Source organism: Tupaia chinensis, unplaced genomic scaffold (assembly GCF_000334495.1).
Source record: "Tupaia chinensis unplaced genomic scaffold, TupChi_1.0 Scaffold144392_1, whole genome shotgun sequence".
Classification (NCBI taxonomy): domain Eukaryota; kingdom Metazoa; phylum Chordata; class Mammalia; order Scandentia; family Tupaiidae; genus Tupaia; species Tupaia belangeri.
The window spans coordinates 108,872-128,974 of record NW_006204252.1 but is presented as its reverse complement, the minus strand read 5'-3'; the positions used below and the strand labels follow the sequence as shown (position 1 = coordinate 128,974).

The window sequence follows — 20,103 nt, the reverse complement described above, 5'->3', positions numbered from 1 at the left end:
AGAGAAGTCACCTGCAGGGGGAGGGGTGGTTATGCCACAGTCCTTCCTTCACTCTTCTCCTGGGATCTTGGGCATGTACTCACACATGCCTGGCATGAGTTTCAAGCCACTGGGTCTGGGAGTTAAACCACGGTCAGCCTGGTAGGAGTCCAGTGATGTAATCACTATGCCATCTGCTGGCCCCAGTTTTGACCATATTAAATTGTTTTTGATCACGGTTTAATTAAATTTAATATCTATTTTACATTTTCCACTATTTGCTTTTTGTACCACTTCTATTTATATGGTTTTGAAATAGGATTATGAGAATTATTCAGTTCTGCCAGTGAATTTAATTTCACAGTAATATTAACAATGTTTTATAGGTCCATGAATTACCATGGCCCTTATGAATAAAACTTTAAGATCAGTCATGACTATTATGGTTTTAACATACATGTCTGTCTTCTTTAGGACATAAAGATGAGAACTCCAAAAGAGAAAAATGAGACAATTTCTAAGAAAATACCAGAACATGAAGTGGAGTACTCTCCATTATCCAATACTGTAAAGAATACAGGGAGAAGTGCATATGGAGGGTCTATACCAACCAGAAAAAATGATCCATTCCAAAAAGAGCAAGATCATCTGGTAGAAGAGGTTAGAAAAAGACTGTAATAAGTATACTTAAATATTTTTTATTTTTTTCAGTGGTACTAGGATCATAAATAAATGTAGTTAATTATTGAGTTACTGGGCTAATTTGGGAAAAAGGAGATCACAAATAATGTAAGACATAGCTAATACAAAATTAGTCCTCAAGTGGAAATAATTTTTAATATAAACTAATTTAATTTTAAGTTTATATCCATTGATTAAAACCTACTTCCCATTCTGCAGGGACGATCTGAAAGTATTAAAAGTAATACATGGTATGATATTTTGGGATTTAATATTATATAAATTGTTAGATGTAACAAATGATTATACTCTATCAAAATGCTTTGTTATTTTTGTCTGTTGTTTAACTGAACTACTTTTTTTGTTAGAACAAAGAATGAGATGTCATATTATCACTGAGCAAAGATTTTGTTCTTTTTGCTTTCTACAAATTTCAAAAGTGATTAAATGTATCTTTGTTCATGAACTTGATTTTCCTAACTAGACCTATCCCATAAGGCATTCTGCTTTTCACTGGTAGATAATCACATGTAGTCTCATTCAGTATTATAGCACTCAGTTTATACAAATTAAATACTCAAGCTATTCATTAATTTTTTTTTATTGTACGTATTCCTTAGCCTTGTTTGAATTTGATTACACAACAAATAAGTCAATTACTTTTTATTCCTGAGAAACTATAAGAAAAGTTTGACTTAGTAAATTATTAATTAAATAAATATTTAATTATAACTGCTTAGGTCACTGTGTAGTCAGAACTAGTTTACATTGTCCAAGTATAAGGTTTTTTTTTTTTTTTTTTTTACCTATTTCCTTTATAAAGAACATCTAAAAAAAAGGAAAAGTAGTTTTGTATTCCATTTCACCTTAAAGGATTATTCCTACATTATTTATACAGAGTGCTCTGGAGTTTCAGATAGTGCTTATATTTGTGCCATCTATTATGGGTTGGGCTCTTGATGTACTCTACCAATGGGCTTGGTTGTTTTTGCTTTACTTGTTCTTTTCTGTTTTAGGTTGCCAGAGCAGTTTTGTCTGATTCACCACAGCCCTCTGAAGGAAAAGAAGTAAAATTAGAGGAACTAATTGATTCTCTAGTTTCTAACCCTTTTTTAACAAGGAACCAGATTCCCCGAACTCCAGAAAACTTGAGTAAGTTAATGCTTTCTTGCCGTGTCCCACACAGCTAAATGAATGTGTGATCTGAGGGTTGTGGCCATGGATTTGAGAATAAACATAGAAATAAATACACAAAGACATACAAGTAAAGAAAAGCAGGGATTAGGTGGTCCTGACTCTTCTGATGGAGGCAGCTGGTTTAAAGAGCAGAATGGGGGAAGGGAAGTGGAATGCAAAGCCAGTTGTTTTCAGATGTAAATTGGCTGAAGATGAGAAGATACCTGGCTAGTCCCTATAGTCCTGTTTTCTGTAATCTTTGGCCAATTCTGAGTAATACATGTGACTTCCTTTAACTCAATACTGCTCTGCACTTTTAGAAACGTAGAGAGACAGTGTATTCACATGTTAATGACATTCATTGCCCTGCATATGACTGTCCATGGAATCACCTTTCTGCATGCGTTTATAGGTCACCATGCTGGCTCAAATTTGGGCTGCTCCTTACACTTTCTGTCTCTTCTTTCTTTCTTAGGCATCACCACTGTTAGAACCATGATCGAATAGATATTTTGATAACACACTTTAAAACTCTCTTCTATATATTTCAAGTTACTTAGCAACGACTATTCATTTTGCTTTAAAAACTTTTTGTAAAGTTGAGACCAGCAGTTAGTGTAATGGCTATGTTGCTGGACTCCTGTGTAGTTGACCGTGGTTCAAGTCCTGGACCTCGTGGCTTAAATTCATGCCGGGCCTGTGTGCATGCCTGCCCAAGATCCCCGGGGGGAGAATGGAGGAGAAGGGATCGCAGCATGGCCATACATACCCCCTGGAGGGTGATTTCTCGCTTTCTGTCTGTCTCTCTGGTCTCTGGTGAGCGCACGTGCCCTATAGCGAAAACCTCTTAAACAAAACAAAACAAAACAAAACAAAAAACTTTTTGTGAAGTTTATGAGTGGGCATGCTCATCTATAGAGGAGTCTTTCAGTACTATTATTTTATGACTTTAGAATACTCAGTATACAGAGGTTTAATTAGCCCTGGTGATATACATGGTATATATATGTCAGTAATTTTTTTCTCTTTGTTTTTGTTGTTTTACTCTTTTTTTTTTCTGGAAAATATTTTACAGATCACTTTAAAAATTCTCTGCTTCTTGATCTGACTTGTGATCCAGATTTATAAAGTATAGAGACTGTGCTCTCCCAGTTAACAACCAGAAGCACCACCCAAAAACTGTGTGTGCATAGAGTACCTCTCCCAAATGAGTCAGACTGCTTAATACTCTCCCCCTATATCCTACAATTTGTATAGGTAAAGTCCTGATGTTGGTGTCCATATGAAGGCAGATTATCATGGTTGAATGGTTAAAAATATAATTTCTGGGGCCAGCCAGTGGTATAGTGGTTATGGCTGTATCCGATGTGACTGACTTTGCAGTTTGAGTCCCAGACCTGGAAGCTTGAAGAACACAATAGGTGCATGTGTATACGTGCCCAAAATCCCGAGAGGAGAAGGGATTGTGGTTTGGACGCATCCCCCTTGGGGGATGCTTGTTTGCCCTCTCTACCCACCCACCCGATCCTGTCTCTCTAGTGCTTACATGTGCCCTGTAACAAAATTTAAGAAATTTAGGTTGAACTAAGCTACAGTGTAGAATACGGTATGTGAATCAGATATGGCCCCAGTCTGCATGTTTTGTAAATGAAACCATTGAATACAACTTTGCTCATTTACTGATACACTGTTTTTGTTTTTTTTTTTAAATAATTATTTTATCTTTATTTATTTATTTTAATTTGACTAGAGAGAGAGAGAGAAGAAGGAGAGAGAGGGAAAGTAAGAAAGTAGCTGCCAGTTTTGGGATTTAAACTGCAGTTGGCCATTTGGTAGTCCAGTGCTCTTAACTACCACGCAACCTGCCAGCTCCTTGATACACTATTTTACAGTAGTACCCCTTATCTGCAGTTTTAGTTACTTGTGGTCAATTGTGGTCCAGAAATAGGTGTGCACAGTTCAATAAGATTTTTGTTTTGTTTTGTTTTGTTTTTTGGGGTTTTTTTGGAGAGGTTTTTCGCTATAGGGCGCGTACGCTCGCCAGACAGAGAGAGACATAGAGACAGAAAGCGAGAAATCACTCACCCAGGGGGGTGGGTCATGCTGCAATCCCTTCTCCTCCATTCTCCTCTCGGGATCTTGGGCACGCACGCACAGGCGCCCGGCGTGAGTTTTAAGCCACTGGGTCCGGGACGCGAACTGTGGTCGACTACATGGGAGTCCAGCGACATAGCCATTACGCTAACTGCTGGTTCCCAGTTCAATAAGATGTTTTGAAAGCAAGAGAGACCACATTCACATAACTTTTATTACAGTACATTTAAAAATTATTTTTATTTTTTAATTTCCAGCAGGTGCATTTACTTTGCCAGAGAGACAGAAAGTCAGAAAGCACTCTCCGAGGGGGCTTATGCCTTAATCCCTTCTCCTTCATTTCTTCCTCCTGTTGGGATTTGGGGCATGCATACACAAGCACTGGTATGTTTTTCAAGCTACTGGAGCTGGGATTCAGTCCATAGTTGGCCATGTGGGATCTGACTCCCTTAACCAGTAGGCTGCAGAGCTTGCCTTACATTGTTAGAATTGTTCTATTTTATTATTAGTTGTTCTGTTAGTTAGTACTGTTCATGATTTCAGGCATTCTCTAAATGTCTTGAGACAGGTACCTGGCAGATAAGGGGGGGACTGTTGTGCATTCATGCTACAGTGGCATAGTTGAGTGATTTTAACAGTCTTGATAGCCTGCTAAACCTAAAATATTACTATCTGGCCCTTTACAGAAAACGCTTGTGAAACCCTGTCCTAGATGGACAAGAAAATCTTTTTTTCCTTTTAAAGTGTATTTATATCCTCCATAAGCAAGAGAGACAAAAAAGAGAGACAGCACTTCTGAGAAGATCCTGATGCTGTGATCCATCCACAGCCCCATCTTACACTGGATCCTGGGCATGTGCATGCCTAACATATTCAGGGAAACTTCTGGACATGAACCCAGAACTCCTCTGTTTCAGCCTCACAGAGCATTGCATTTTACTGCTGTACAACATCTGGCCCTGGAAATGTCTTTTTACCACACATAATTCATATGCCCTATGTTATATAATATGAACATTTCAGGAATAGTTTTTGTTATATATGTTAACTTGTATTTGATGAGTTGGAGATAGATTTCTTTAGTGTTGGAGTTTATTATACTATGGAGCCTTGTTGTCCAACCAATATGTTTATGAACATATACTGAGTCAGTAGCTATATCTTTTTTTTTTTTTTTTCTTTTTAGGGGTTTTTGCTATAGGGCATGTGCACTCACCAGAAAGACAGAGAGAGACAGAGAGATAGAAAGCGAGAAATCACCTCGCAGGGAGGATGGCCACCCCGTAATCTCTTCTCCTCCATTCTCCTCTCGGGATCTTGGGCACGCACACACGTGCATGTGCCCGGTGTGAGTTTAAGCCACCAGGTCCGGGACTCGAACTGCGGTCAACTACATGGGAGCCAAGCGACATAGCCATTATGCTAACTGCTGGTCCCAGTAGTTGTATCTTCATCACTAGACATATTTAATTACAAGCTCTTAGGTTTGAGAATATTAATAAATTGTGTTTTTTTTTTCTTCCCTTTAATTAGTAACTGAAATTAGGACTTCATGGAGAAAAGCTGTTGAAATGGAAGATAACAGAAGTAAAGAGCCAATTCAGATGGATACTGAACACAGAGAAGTGTTGCCAGAATCCTTCCCTGTGTTGCATGATAATCGGAGCACAGCCAGTTTCCTCTCAGCTACCACTGTAGCAGATACTGGCCAGTCTCATTTGCCTGAGGAGAAAGTTGTTTCAGATTGCCTCACATATGGACCTAGGAACCATGTGATGGCCAGTCACATGGTTGAACCAGCAACACAAAATCATTCAGATTTGTTAAATAAGAAAATAATTTGGAAGCAAGATTCAGAATGTACAGGTTTACCAACGAAGCTTTCAGAAACTACCCAAATAGAGACACTGTCCCCTGCTATAGGCAGTAAGATATATATGATGGGTAGTAGCAAAAAGGAATCTAATAGAATATTGGACTGCTCACAGGCTTCTTACAAAGAAACTCCCCTGCATAAAACTGTGTTATGGAACTCTTTTCAAATTTCAAGTGAAATTAGTTCTAAGAGTTTTAAGAATGACGATTTTGGTATACTACATGAAACTCTCCCAGAAGAAGTTGGTCACTTAAGTCTTAACAGCTCTAGTAGCTCAGAGGCCAATTTTAAGCTAGAGCCAAATAGTCCTGTGCATAGTAACATTTTTCCAGAAGATATTGTAGGAGAAAGACAGACTACTCTAGAAAAAGACTTCAGCTTACAGGCTATTCGCAGTAGATCTGAGGCTCTGAAGAAATGTCTTTCCAAGAAGAGAGAAGAATCTGACCCCTTTAATTCTGAAACACTTGAAAGACACAAACCAGAATTGAGCACTACTCACCAAAACATGCAAACAGATGATATACTTAACTTTTCAGATATTCATGATTTGTACATTGACTATACAAAACCATCATTACACATGTCTCCTGGTGAAAGAAAACAGTCTCTTTCACCACTAATAAAGTTTTCTCCAGTGGAGCAAAGATTGAAGACTACAGTACCATGTAGTCTTGGAGAACCACCTAATTTAAAAGGTAAGATTTAACTAGACCTGTGCATATTCATTCACCTGTTGAAGTTTTTTCTTAATGTTTCATAAAAATAATTCACAGTGAGTACCTGCATGATCTTAGTTGTTAATATGACAAAGTTTGCTTCTCATTCCTCCATCTAGGATGAGAAGAGTGAACTATTATGGGTAACTTTCGAATCTCTATTCATATGAACCTATTTTATAGTTAGTTTGGAATAGGTATAAAAAAAAGAGAAAAACACCCAAGCTGGAAACTTACTGATATTGTAATACAAAGTACTGAAAGTAAATCTATCAAAATCTTGTCTAGTAGAGGTGGTTTTTTTAAAAGTTGAGAAACACGGGACCGGCAAGTGGCATGGTGGTTAGAGGCGCTGGATTCCCACATGGCTGACTGTGGTTCCAGTCCTGGACCTGGCGGCTTGCTTTCTCACTTTCTCTTTCTCTCTCTCATTCTATATATTTTTTTTTTTTTTTAAAGGTTTTTGTCATGGGCCATGTGTACTCACTTGAGACAGACAGAGAGAAGGACAGTGAAAAATTATTCCTCGGAGGTTCAGCCACATTGCGAATTCATTGAGAATGAGGGAGAACCTCATTCTCTCCTTGGGATTTTTGGGCATGCGTGTACATGTGCCTGGCATGTTTTTCATGTGAGATCCGTGCCTTAATCACCATGCCACCTGCTGGCCCCAGAAACACTACTTTAAGTGTCACTGTTATAATACTATACCTATGCTTTACTTTGAAATAAATATGATGGGAGTGCAGAGCAGAAACAAAACATTGGTCATTGTATTAGTTTCCTAGGGCTGCCATAAAAATATACTACGTGTTGGGTGGCTCAAAACAACAGAAATTTATTGTCTCTGGAGACTAAGTTCTAAAGGCTAGATGTCTAAAATCAAGGTATTGGCAGGACCATGTTCCCTCAAAAGTCACTAGGCCCTCATTGCCTCTTCCAGCCTCTGGTGTCTCCTGGCATTCCTTGGCATATGGCAGCATAATCTAATCTTTGTCTTTATTTTCATGGTGTTCTTTTATACGTGTATCTTCTCATCAGGACACTAGTTGTATTGTTTTTGTTTTTTTAGAGGCTTTTACCTTAGGGTGCTTGTACTCACTGGAGAGAGATAGGAAGAGAGAGAGAGTGAGACAAACACAGTGAGAGGGAAAGTGAGAAATTACCCCCCAGAGAGGATGGCCATGCTGCAATCCCTTCTCTGTTCTCCTGGGATCTTGGGCATGCACACACACATGCCTGTTGTGATTTTCAAGCTGCCGGGTCCGAGACTCAAACTGTAGTCAGCCATGTGGGAGTCCAGCAATGTAACTGCTGCGCCATCTGTTGGTCCCAGTTGTAGTGTTAATTAAGGTCCCACCCTACTCCAGCATGATCTCATCTTAGCTAATTATATCTATGTGGACCATATTTCCAAATTTGGTTAATTCTTAAGTACTGGGGTTAGAACTTCATATCTTTATGGGGAACATAATTCAACTTTTAACAGTTATTGAGCTGGCCTGTAGCCCAGTGGTTAAGAGACCTCGAACCCACATGACTGACCATAGTTTTAATCCCAACTCCCGTGGCTTAAAAAACACACCAAGGGGACCAGCAGTTAGTGTAAGGCTATGTTGCTGGACTCCCATGTAGTCGACTGCGGTTCGAGTCCTGGACCCAGTGGCTTAAACTCATGCCGGGCGCGTGTGCGTGCATGCCCAAGATCCCAAAAGGAGAAGGGATTGCAGCATGGCCATCCCCCCTGGGGGGTGATTTCTTGCTTTCTGTCTCTCTGTCTCTCCCTGTCTGCCCTATAGCAAAAAACAAACAAACAAAACACACCAAGACATATGCTCATTTCCAACATCCTCACAGAATGGAAAAATGGAGAAAGGGGATTACTGTGTGACCATTCCCTGTTGGGGTATGCTCTTTTTCTCTCTGTCTCAGGTGAGCACATGTAAACTCTGGCAACTGAAAAAATTATTTAAGTTAGGTAATAGGTACATTGGGTTAATCATAATTTTCTTCACTTTTGTACATTTGAAAATTTTCACCATAGTTAAATTGATCTTATAGCATGTTAGGACAGATATGGATATGGTGATACAGATTTGTTATATGTCACTTTGACTTGCCATTGATAATTAAACACTGGTATATTGAAAATATTTTACTACTTGGAATCTGTCTTATTTATTTTTGTAATGTTGGCTTATTCCTTTTTTATTTACCTCAATTTTACAGAAGAAGAACTCTTGAGAAAGAGCCTTGATTGAAAAGAATCTCTGCCTGACATGACAAAATGAAGCATTATCCAGCTAATTTAACTATGATGCACTTAAAACTGAAGCTCTGTCATCGGATAGATTTATAACTTAAATGCTTGTTGGAAGTGTAATACTCTCAAGTCCTGAAAAATCTTAAATGCTTTCTAAAAGCTTCCTGTAATGTTTTTAGGTGAGGGAAGTGTGTCTGTTTTTTTTTTTTTTTTTCTTTCTTTTTGTAGGGGTTGGTATTAAAGTATGAAGTATTTGGAAATCAAAAGTCAATTATGTGAGCCTTTTTTTCTTTTTTCATAGGCACTTGTGCTCCCCTGAGAGAGGGAAAGTGAGAAATCACCTGTCAGGGGAGATGGCCTCTTTGCCATCCCTTCTCCATTCTTGCATGATTTTGGGCATGCACACACACATGCCCACCATCATTTTCAAGGCACTGGGCCTGGGGCTCAAGTCACGGTTGGACATGTGCAAATCCCATGTCTGAACCACCGTGCCACCTGCTGGTCCCTGTGCGAAGCCATTTTGATTTCTGAATAATTTTTTTAAGCATTAAATATATGAAAAAAGTAGGTTTAACTAATTTATTCTGTTAGGATTCCATTTAACATGAGTAGCATTTTTTGTACTTTTACCTAGTGGTTAATATAGCTACTGAATATACTGATTTTTCATTTTAGAGAAATGTACAACTTTTATGGTTTCTTCGTGAATCATTTTGTACTAACCAACAAAAGAGAGAAAAGTAGTACCTTGGAATATGGAGTCAAGATGACAGATTTTAAGATTGGGTAAGCTCCAAACAGGTTTAATCATTATTCAAATAGGTCGATTCTGAGAAGCGATGTTTGATGGAATGAAGTGCATGTAGTATTAAATGAAGACTGAGGCAGAATGAATTTAGAAAAAGGAAAAGATGGAAGCTGACTAGACACTTTTAAAGAACTGAAACTATAAATCCATTTAGTGGATTGTGTAACAGATTGAGATTTAGTCTAATTTAGACTTTGAGAATTTAATCCTAGCTTATTTTAAAGTAAAAATTCATTAGTTTTTAAATATTTATTTTTTTTAAGGGAGGTTCTGTTTTGGGAAAGGAATTAGTTTTGATTATGTTACTTTACAGCTCATAACCCACCAAAGGAGTCCAATTGTCTATAGGTTAGTCCCAAAATAACTTGAGAAAATTGAATTGGGTTAAATAACTTAGTGCTCATGCAGTCTCCTGCCTTACTCTGTTGGGGACTTTTGCCCCAGAAAAGGGCTTGTTCCTAGCATCCAAGTGCACATATGCCATTGCCCTCCCTGAACCAGGAAGAATTGGAAGAGCCACTGAAAGGGTGATAGCACCTACAATATGCTTTCTAAAGCCTGAATTTGTAATTATCAAAACCTTGTCCCCTGGCATGGAGAGGAGAAAAGTTTGATGGGAAAATTCCGTAAGTAGATGGACTTAATAGTTCATCTTTCTTCACTTATCTTGGGCTGCCTTTCTCTCTTTAAGTTGCCCTGTCCCAGTTTGAAGACGTTTTTCTGGGAGAAAAGACAGAAGAAAGCACATATAACCACTTTTTTTTTTTTTTTTTGTAGCGGAAGAGAAAGAAACTTCTCATGTGCTATTTACCTTTATTAGTTAACTCAGGTTTCTGCAGATGTACTGGGAAACCATCCTGTAGTGTGTTTTAAGAAAATCCAGTATCTGAAAATACAATATTAGTATGTTATGGATGAGGTATGGCTATCATACTGGTATCTGCAAAGTGCCAGGGCCATTGGGTAGACACGTTTAATACATATTAGCTAATTATTACAACCTCATAAGGTAGTGATTATACCTATTTTAAAGATGATACATAAGCAGGGAGTGTAGAACTCAAGAACCAATCTATTAAGATCATTCAGGATGCATCTAAAAATTGGGGTCTAACACGGGAATTGGGAATCTGCATTTTAAATTTGCTTCCCTGGAAGTTTGAAAACCCGCCTGCTGGAGAGTAGATTAACATTTAACTGTGGGGTAACTTTAAGAAGCAGGTACACCATTTACATTTATATGGCTTTAGAGAATGTTAAGTATCTGATAGGGAAATTCACCAGTAAGATATAGGAGGCCCTTAGTGTCTGTCTTTCTCTTAATCCACTGTCAGTGTGACTGTTTTTTTTGGGGATTTTTTTTGAGATTTTTGTTATAGGGTTCATGTGCTCGCTTGCTGGAGAGACAGACATAGAGTGAGAAATCAACCCCCCAGGGGTATAGCCACGTCACAGTCCCTTCTCCATTTTCCTCGTGCAATTTTTGGCATGCACGCACATGCACCTGGCATGAGTTTTAAGTCACAGGGCCCAGGATTTGAACCGAGGTTGAGTATATGGGAGTCCAGCGAAGTAACCATTACACCATCTGCTGGTTCCATCATTGTGACTTTTTGTCTTGAGCCTCTTCCTACCCAGCATCTCCTGCTTAGTTGCTTTTCACCCTTAAGGAACTACTTTTGTCATGTTATTTCCTTGCCTAAAATTCCATTAAAGGTTCATTGCTAGTTCTGGAATAGAGTTCAAATTTAAGAGATTTCCTCTATTCCCACTTCCACTATGATCACCCATTTCTTTTTACTGAAATGCTCCAGTGAGCATGGGTCTTTAAAAATCTTGGTTCCCAAGTCTCCTAAAGCTGGAATACCTTACCTTTCCTTTCTGCATTGTTACAATTAGTTTTTTTTTCCTAAAGGCTCAGAACAAATCTCACTTCTGTCTTGAAAGCTTAATTTATCCTTTTCTATGTGCCTATCCCTTCTCTGTGACTTCTTATGATTTATCTTGACTTTTTACTCATTTAATATTTCATTAACTTGTTTTATAGTTTTTCTATGTGATCTCTCCAGTTATATCAGTTATGTAAAAAATACATATATCCCAAGGCCTGTGTATCATTTTTAGCAAATACTTAAATGTTGAAATTATTTGGCTTGGCTCCTACATGATGGAATAAAAGTACTGGTAAAAATAGGGCAAATTTACTGCTATAAATGTATTTTTTCTCATTATATTCATTTGAGAGAGATTACAAAGAATGTACATTATTCTGCTCGCAATTTTTAAGATATAAAGGTATATAAACTGATCAAAACTTAGATAATGCCAAAATGTGCTGATTATTTTAAATGTCTAAAGAGGACAAACATGTAATGTTGGTAAACCTTAAAAAAGTTTTAAAGTGAAATAAAACAGTTGAAGTTAAAAACATTTGGAGGGAATTTAACAGAAAACAAAAATATTCACAAGTATTTTGAAAGGTGTGGGATTCAATGAAATGCAAGAGAAAACAGGCAATCTACTCAAGGAGATGACAAAATTATTTCATGACTTAAATGAGAAACTCTATAAAAAGGTAGACTCTATAAAATAGAATCAAACAGAACTTCTAGAGATGAAGACTATGATGCAGGAAATCAAAACCTCCCAATTTTGAAACCCTTTCTTTACCATGTTTTTCTTAACTATAAACTAGGAAGTCAGTTTTATCTAAAGGAAAAAAGAATTTTTGAGACCTGTATAACATCAAACTATACATATTTTTCCACTCTGAGGGTACTGAAGTTCAACAAAATAAAAATTCATTTAAGGACATTTCCCTTGATGTAAAGGAGGGAGTATATTGAAGTGAAATTCTCTTTTGCATCAAGTTGTACTACATGGTTGTTTGCTCTAGAGATCACCCTTTCCCTGTGCACTGTGAGCAGCAAGTCCACATCCTATTTAAAATATGAACCCTCTGTGGGGCTGTTTGTAAATATGTTCAGTGAACTACTGTCTTGAGTAAATATTTCATATTGTATAATCTGGCTCTGGAATTTTCTATATTAATAATCCCACAAAAGCCCTGCAAACCACAAAATTATCACACACAAAGGTATATACATTGATAACTTGATAAAAAAAAATTGATTCAGTGATTTAAGAGTATTTTGCTACTGCTATTTAATTATCAAAGTGCCACATGTTTTAAAATTATTTTTAAAAGTGTATTATCAGAGTTTTCTTACCTAGAGAGTCTCTACATTAACTTAAGCCAAATTAGATGATTAGATGATCCTAATTAGATGATTTTGTGACTTACATCTATCTTTTTTGCATTTCATGGATAGGGACCTGGTTATCCACATCCACTGCTAAAAAGGATAAATGTTCTTATAAATCCTAAAGTCCTGCCAGTTATATGTACAGTCTATATAAAGATATTGCCTCTGTAAAATGAGAGATTTAGAGAGGCTGGTCAGTGGTCTCTGGCTATAATACACTTAAATTTCATCTCAAACAATCTAAGACAGCTATTGCTGGAAGTGGAATGGGAGATTTTAGGTCTGTTTTCTGATTTCATTATATCACATTGCCAATGCAAATTAGGAACCTGAGAATCCTTCCCCAAAAGTAGGTAATCTAAGAATCTAATTCAATGTCCAATTTCCAGATAAATATAAATAGGAAAGTGATCTTGCACAAAGTGAAAGAAACACTTCCTTCAGAGGCCAGGGGGCATGATGATTAAGGTGCTGGACTCCTACATGGTTGACTACGGTTTGAGTCTCAAACCTGGATGCTTGAAAATCCATCTGTTGCTTGTGTGACCAGAGCCCCAGGAGGAGAATGGAGGAGAAAAGGGATTGCATGTAGCTCTCCCCTTCAGGGGGTAATTTCTCACCTTCCCTCTGTCTCTGGTGAATACAGGCCTATGGCAAAAACCCTTTTAAAAAAAAAAAAAAGGCACTTTGTGGGCATTAGCTTCCTCAGTATGTAAATTTGGAATTATCAATATATGAAGGAATAATCTACACCTACAAAGCTAGAATTTTTATGATGAGCTTTTCTTTCAATGGAGGAATTAAGTGTAGTGTAATAGTTAAAAGAGAAGAGTGTGTAGTCTGATTGTCTTGAGTTTAGCTGTAGGACAGTTTACTTAACCATTAAAACAAAGAAACCTATCTCATAGGTTGTGCTGATTAAGATAAATGTACAAGTAATTAAGAATATCTGGCACTTGGGTCTAGCAGGTTGCATGGTAGTTAAGTATGCTGGACTCCCATGTGGCTGACCATGGTTCAAGTTCTGGACCTGGCGGCTTGTTTTCTCACTTGCCCTCTCACTCTGTCTCTTTCTGGTCAAATTAAAATAAATAAGTAAATAAATAAAGTTAAATAATTCTTAAAAATATCTGGCACTTAATAAAGGCTAATAATTTGGGGAGAATGGCTCCGTCAATGACGATAGCTGTTAGGTATGTACTACCAAGTATGTGCTAGGCACCAATTCTATGAAGTTGTATTCTTACCCACGTTACAAATGAGGAAACAAGCACAGTGAAATTAAATATCTTGTCCAAGTTCACAGAGCTAGTAAAAATGAAGAGACCAGAATACTAACTCAACTAGCTGTGTGGTCTAGCTCCAGAGTCCACAGTCTTAACCACTCTGCTACAGATGCTAAGTGGTGGGGGCTAAGTTCACAGAATCAAAATCGCTTGTTAAGTAATACTTACAAGCATTCAGAATCTTTAGATTTACATATTAAGCACCTTCAAATTATTTCAAATAAGACCATATTTTAAATTGCTAACATCAATTGTTTATTCATGATTGAAGCCAAGAGGAATTTATAAATTCATTTTAATACCTTGCTGATAAAATAGTGACATTCCATCTTTGCAATCTGATAAGGAATACAGGAAGATACTGGTAAAGCCTTTTTGTGCATATCTATTATAACCAGGCAATCAGAACACACACAAACCATCTACTTTAGTGTTACACCATTATCAACTTTTCAGAAAGGCAAGATACTGGTAAAGCCTTTTTGTGCATATCTATTATAACCAGGCAATCAGAACACACACAAACCATCTAGTGTTACACCATTATCAACTTTACAGAAAGGCCATCTTGAAGCTCTCTACTGGATAGCTGAGTAAATAGCGTCCAATATTTTAAGACTAGGGAGTGGGTAAGGGAAAGATGGGGTAGTAAGCAGCACACATCTCAAAGCTCACTTTTACACACATGACATCATGAATTTTAAAAATAAAGGGTGCAAGGGAAAAAGGCAATTCAGCATTTTCAGAAATAGCATTTGGCAATATTCAACGCATAAGGAGACTGTGCTTGGGGCCATCCACTCTCTCCAGCTTCTCAAAATGTTTCCTGGCATTGCGAATGTTGATCAGAGTAGCTGCAGAAGGAATCGAGGGATCCGACATAACAACCATCACGTACGTGTTTGATGTGAAGATGTCGATGAAAGCAGCGAAGTTAGAATTCCTAACTTCCATGCTCTGGAAAGAAGCGGCCAATTTACTGCAGCTCAGCTTGAACTGCTTAATGATGTTGCTGATCTTCTCAAAGCGGTGGACATCACGCTGCTCTTTGCACTGGTAATGGGAAATAACCAAAAACGTAGCTCTCTCGAACAGCAGAACTTCATCGGCCTCGATAATCTGGGCAAAATTCCTGAGGTTCATCTCTAGCTGCTGAACGTTGGGAATCAGCTGATAGACGATACTGGACCAGGCTTTGTAGAGCGTTTCATCCCAGATGGACGTTCGGAAACAAGCGCACTCCAGGGGGCGAGACAAACGCCTCAGGTCTTCCTCTCGCTCTTTAAAAATCAGGTCACGCTGATCCTCCTGAACCAGATCCATTTTGTGTACCAGGCAGAAGATTTTGGCGTCAGGAGAGTTCTGGAGGATGGCCTCCAGACAGGACTGGTAATAATGCATGTCCTTCTCCAGTTCGCGGCTCTCCACGTCAAATACGTAAATCAAAACCTCGACATTCCGGAAGATGTTGTCTCGCTGGCTGGTGAAATAATTTTCCATGAAGGTGTCCTGGCCGCCACAGTCCCACAGGTTCAGCACCAGGTTCCCCAGGAATCGGACATGGGAATGCTCCACATCAATGGTGGCCCCCAGGCGCCGGGTGTCGCGAGCGATGTAATTTGCAAAGATAATCGACCTCATGCTGGTCTTCCCCGACCCTCCCCATCAGCAGCACCTTTTTCTTCATGGCTGTGTTTGGCATCACCTGCCGGGGCCGCCGCGGACTGGGCCTGAGGGCGCGGCCTAGCTGCAGCGCCGAGCGAGTGGTCAGGCGCCGGGAGTTCCGCGGGTTGGGCCTCGGTCTGCGCAGCCGAGCGGTCGGGCAAGCTGGGAGCGCGAACTCCGGGCTGGGAAGGCCGTGGCGGGGCTGGCTTTCTCCGAAAGCGACTGGGCGGACGGCTGCAGCAGCTCGGGACACTCGCTCGCCTTCCGGAGAAGTGAACCGCCGCGTCCTCGCCACCACCCACTTCCGGTGGTGGTCTCGCGAGACCCCCGCGCTCTGCCGTCACTGCACCGCGAGCTTTGAGAAGCTGCTCGTTTAATGAAATCCAACCAGGGCCTCGTGGGAGGGAAGATGGAAGGGAAAACCGAGGACTCAGGTGTTTTTAGTCTTCTATTTAAGCTGGGTTCGCGGTTGCCAGGTGGTACGTACGTATATGGTTGGTGGGAGAGTGCTGCCCTCTTGTGGCCAAAAGCACCACCACCAATGACGCAACTCGTTGTAGGCGCGAGGTGTGCCTGGGTACTTTCAGGTAGGGGCAGCAGATAGCTGAAGTGGAAGGCGGTCCTCTAACTTCTCATTCCGCTCAGGCCTCCCCAGGTTCCTTGCCGCATGAGTACTAGAGCAGGACTAGAGAAAACGACAGATAAGGAAAGCCAGTTTGGAGAAGTCAGGTGATTGCGCAGTGCTACACAGCCAGGTGATAGGAAATCCCTAGCAGGAGACCCGGATTCAGTCAGTGCTTTTTCCACTTTGAGGCAAGTGCTTCTCACAGACTCGAAAATTTATAATTAAAATTGCAGAGCTGCAGGAAATTGTAATACGGAACCTCATGCTTAAACTCCAACCTCACCTATGAATAAATGACCCTATTTTCAAGTGAGAAACTCAAAGCTTCAGAAGATTAAGTAACTTCAAGTTATGTGGATATCAAATGATGAAATGGAATTTGGATTCACACAAGCTAAATTGTCTACTAATAGGCTACACTGTATCTCTAAAAACTTATGTTCAACCAATCGAGTGTGAGTGTAAAAACAAAGACATTTGCACATGCAATGTCTTGAAATTTTTACTGCCCTCACACTTTTCATCAGAGTGATTGGAAGAGATGTGTTTCACCAAATGAGTTAATAAGCCAAAAATGAGGAAGACATGGCATCAAGGGAAAAGGATCTTCAAATAAGTGAATGAACCAGTGACATTTAGTATCCTTCATTCAGAATGAATCCATATCATCAGGAAATTAAATTTACTAAGTCAGGATATTCCTTATCTACAGTAAAGCCTTTTCCAAAGTCTATACACTATTGCATAAATTCAAGTATTCTTCCATTCATTCAAAAATTACTCGAATACCTATTTTAATGTAGGGCACTGAGTTAATGTGTGTTGTGTGCAGAAGAAAAGTTCAAAAATGGTCCTTGCTGGGACTGGCAGTTGGCGTGGTTAACAGCTCTGGACTCCCACATGGCTGACTGGTTCGAGTCCCGGATCTGGCCTCTTGCTTTCTCATTTTTCCTACTCTCTCTCGCTCTCCCTCTCTGGTCAAATTTTAATTAATTAATGAATTAATTAATTAAGTTAAATAAAATAATTTTTTCAGGGGAGAGGTTTTTGCTATAGGGCATGTGCGCTCACCAGACAGACAGAGAGAGACAGAGAGAGACATCCCCCCCAGGGGGGATGGCCACGCCGCAATCCCTTCTCCTCCATTCTCCTCTCGGGATCTTGGGCATGCACGCACATGTGCCTGGCATGAGTTTTAAGCCACTGGGTCTGGGACATGAACCGCGGTTGACTACATGGGGGTCCAGTGACATAGCCATTATGCTGTTGGTCCCAATAAAATAATTCTTTAAAAAATGGTACTTGCTTATGGAAATAATACAGTGAGTTGTCATAATACAAAATAGTATATGGAAAATCTTAATATAGTAGTCTCCTTATTCACAGTTTCTCTTTCTGTAGTTTCAGTTACCAAAGGTAAAGTATAATAGATATTTTGAAAGAAACCACATTCATATAACTTTTATTACAGTGTATTGTTATAACTGTTTACTTACATTATTATTACTTATTGCTAATCTCTTACTGTGCCCAACTTATAAGTTAATCTTTATCATAAGTACGTATATGTATAGTGGGAAACAGTGTGTGTATAGAGTTTGGTACTGTCCACAGTTTCAGGCATCCATTGGAGGTCTTGGAACTTATCCTCCATAAGGGGGGACCACTATGTATTCAAACTCAAGTTCGTCTCCTTGGTGACATCTCTTCTGGGACCTTTGGCTCTACTCCAGAGATCCATTATTCTGGAGTTTCCCGTCTTCATTGTGTTGGATATCCTTTTTCCTTGATGTCATATCTTCCTCATTTTGGCTTACTAACTCATTAGGTGAAATACATTTCCCAATAACTTCCTGATAAACAGTACGAGGGCAGTAAAAATGTAAAGACTTTGCCTGCCTGAGAAAGTCTGTTTTTACCCTCACATTCGATTGGTTGGACATAATTTTCCCTTGGAGTCTCCCATTGTCTTTTTTTTAAGAACCATTTAATTTAATTTAATTCATCATCATTATTATTATTATTTTGAATTTGTTGGTGATGTATTTCCTTTGTTCTCTGTTAAATAAAGCTTATAGAAGGCTTATTGGTTTACACTGAACTTCTACAGTAGACCCAATAGACTAAACTAAAATGGAGTCATTCATGCCAAAGTTCTATGTCAGCAAGTTACCTGACCTACTGTGCAATCAGAAGAGTGAGAGATGGGACCAGCAGTTAGCGTAATGGCTATGTCGCTGGACTCTCTCGGAGTCGACCGTGGTTCAAGTCCTGGACCTGGTGGCTTAAACTCACGCAGGGCACGTGTGTGTGCGTGCCCAAGATCCTGAGAGGAGAATGGAGGAGAAGGGATTGTGGCATGGCCATCCCCCCTGGGGGGTGATTTCCCGCTTTCTGTCTCTCTGTCTGTCTGGCGAGTGCACGCGCCCTATAGTGAAAACCTCTTCAAAAAAAAACCAAAAAAAAACCCCCCAAAAAACAGAAGAGTGAGAGATAATAGCCAAATTCCCAGACAGGCTGGATTTAGCAAGTATAATAAGGAAGTCCCCTCTGCTTTAATCTTTATAAGAAAAGAAAATTTGAAACAACCAATCTACTTTTTCTTTTCTATTCCTGCTTTTCTCGGCCCTATTCTGCCTATAAAGCCACATGATTCACTACTTAGCTCAAGGAAATGTTCACTCTATTTTATGAAATGAAGTGTTGTTTGATTCTAGGATTGCAAATAAGGCCAATTAAATTTTTTCATGATTTTCTAAAAAAAGTTTATTTCTTCACTGAATGAGAGGGACAAAAAGGAAGAGGGGGGAAGAGAAAGAGACAAACAGCACCCAATGAGGTCATGCTGTGATCCACTACCAGCCCTGGCTATGAGTACGCGTGTGCCTTATGTACTCAGACCATAGACAGAGTGAAGAGGTGACCAGAGATGACAAAAAGCTCAAAAACCACAAGAAAGAAAAAAAAGGTCAAGGACGTTGCAGCCTTCTGAGTTGTGAGACCCTTTGTTCTAGGAGGCAGGGGATGCTCTTATGGTTGCTCTGAGGGGGAGGAGGGTAAGGAGCAGACTGCCTTGGGGCAGAAACAGGAGCAGGGGAGCCCCAGGGAACACAGCAAGAAGATGAAGAAAATCTGCCAGGAAGGACACTGTCCTGGGTCACTCAAAACTCTCCAGTCCATGGAGAGCAGCCCTAGGAATGTTAGTAAAGAGAAGTTGGTCAAAGTTGAGGCTCCAGAGTACATCCTGATGGGAGATAGCCCAGAGGTCCCAGCCAAGATGAGAGTGAAAAAAAAAAAAAGGGAGGTGCAGCAAGGCATGTAGGAGCTAGCTCTGAAAAGGAAGAAAAGAGGAAAAAGTGTGGGGTAGCAGGAGACCCTTGGGAGGAGGAACCAGACGCAGACCTAGAGGTGGTGTTGGAAAAGAAAGGCCACATGGATAAGGCAGCACGCATAGGACGGGCGAGGCAAAAGGCCTTGCAAGGAGGGAGTGATCCTGAGTGGGGCAGAATGGAAATTGCTGAAACTAGGAGGTGGACGGGAACCCAGTTTGGCAGTAGGATACTGGTGGTTTTGAAAGGAAGGAACAGAAACTGAAATTTCTCAAACTTACGGGCGACTTTAAAAGCTCTCCCCTTGGGGCAAGCAAGTGGCATAGTGATTAA

The 20,103-nt window shown here is 39.6% G+C and overlaps 2 protein-coding genes and 1 pseudogene across 3 annotated transcripts in view; 2 read left to right on the top strand and 1 right to left on the bottom strand.

The window, feature by feature from the left end:
* The window catches only part of HAUS6 (HAUS augmin like complex subunit 6), a 44,860-nt gene extending 35,932 nt beyond the window's left edge, over nt 1-8,928 (top strand). For both annotated transcript variants that reach the window (XM_006166999.3, XM_014583636.2), the window contains exons 14-17: nt 454-639; nt 1,677-1,812; nt 5,464-6,504; nt 8,755-8,928. In XM_006166999.3, coding sequence (XP_006167061.2) covers nt 454-639; nt 1,677-1,812; nt 5,464-6,504; nt 8,755-8,786 — 1,395 coding nt within the window. In that variant the 3' untranslated portion in view covers nt 8,787-8,928. The remainder of the gene's footprint in view (nt 1-453; nt 640-1,676; nt 1,813-5,463; nt 6,505-8,754) is intronic.
* A 5,691-nt stretch (nt 8,929-14,619) lies between these two features.
* Nucleotides 14,620-16,210, bottom strand: LOC102469301 (ras-related GTP-binding protein A). Its single transcript, XM_006172196.3, is given in 2 exon segments — nt 14,620-15,811; nt 15,813-16,210. Coding segments are annotated over 2 exon segments (936 nt in total). The 5' UTR covers nt 15,854-16,210; the 3' UTR covers nt 14,620-14,916.
* A 3,120-nt stretch (nt 16,211-19,330) lies between these two features.
* Nucleotides 19,331-20,103, top strand: LOC102471559 (lysine-rich nucleolar protein 1 pseudogene; annotated as a pseudogene).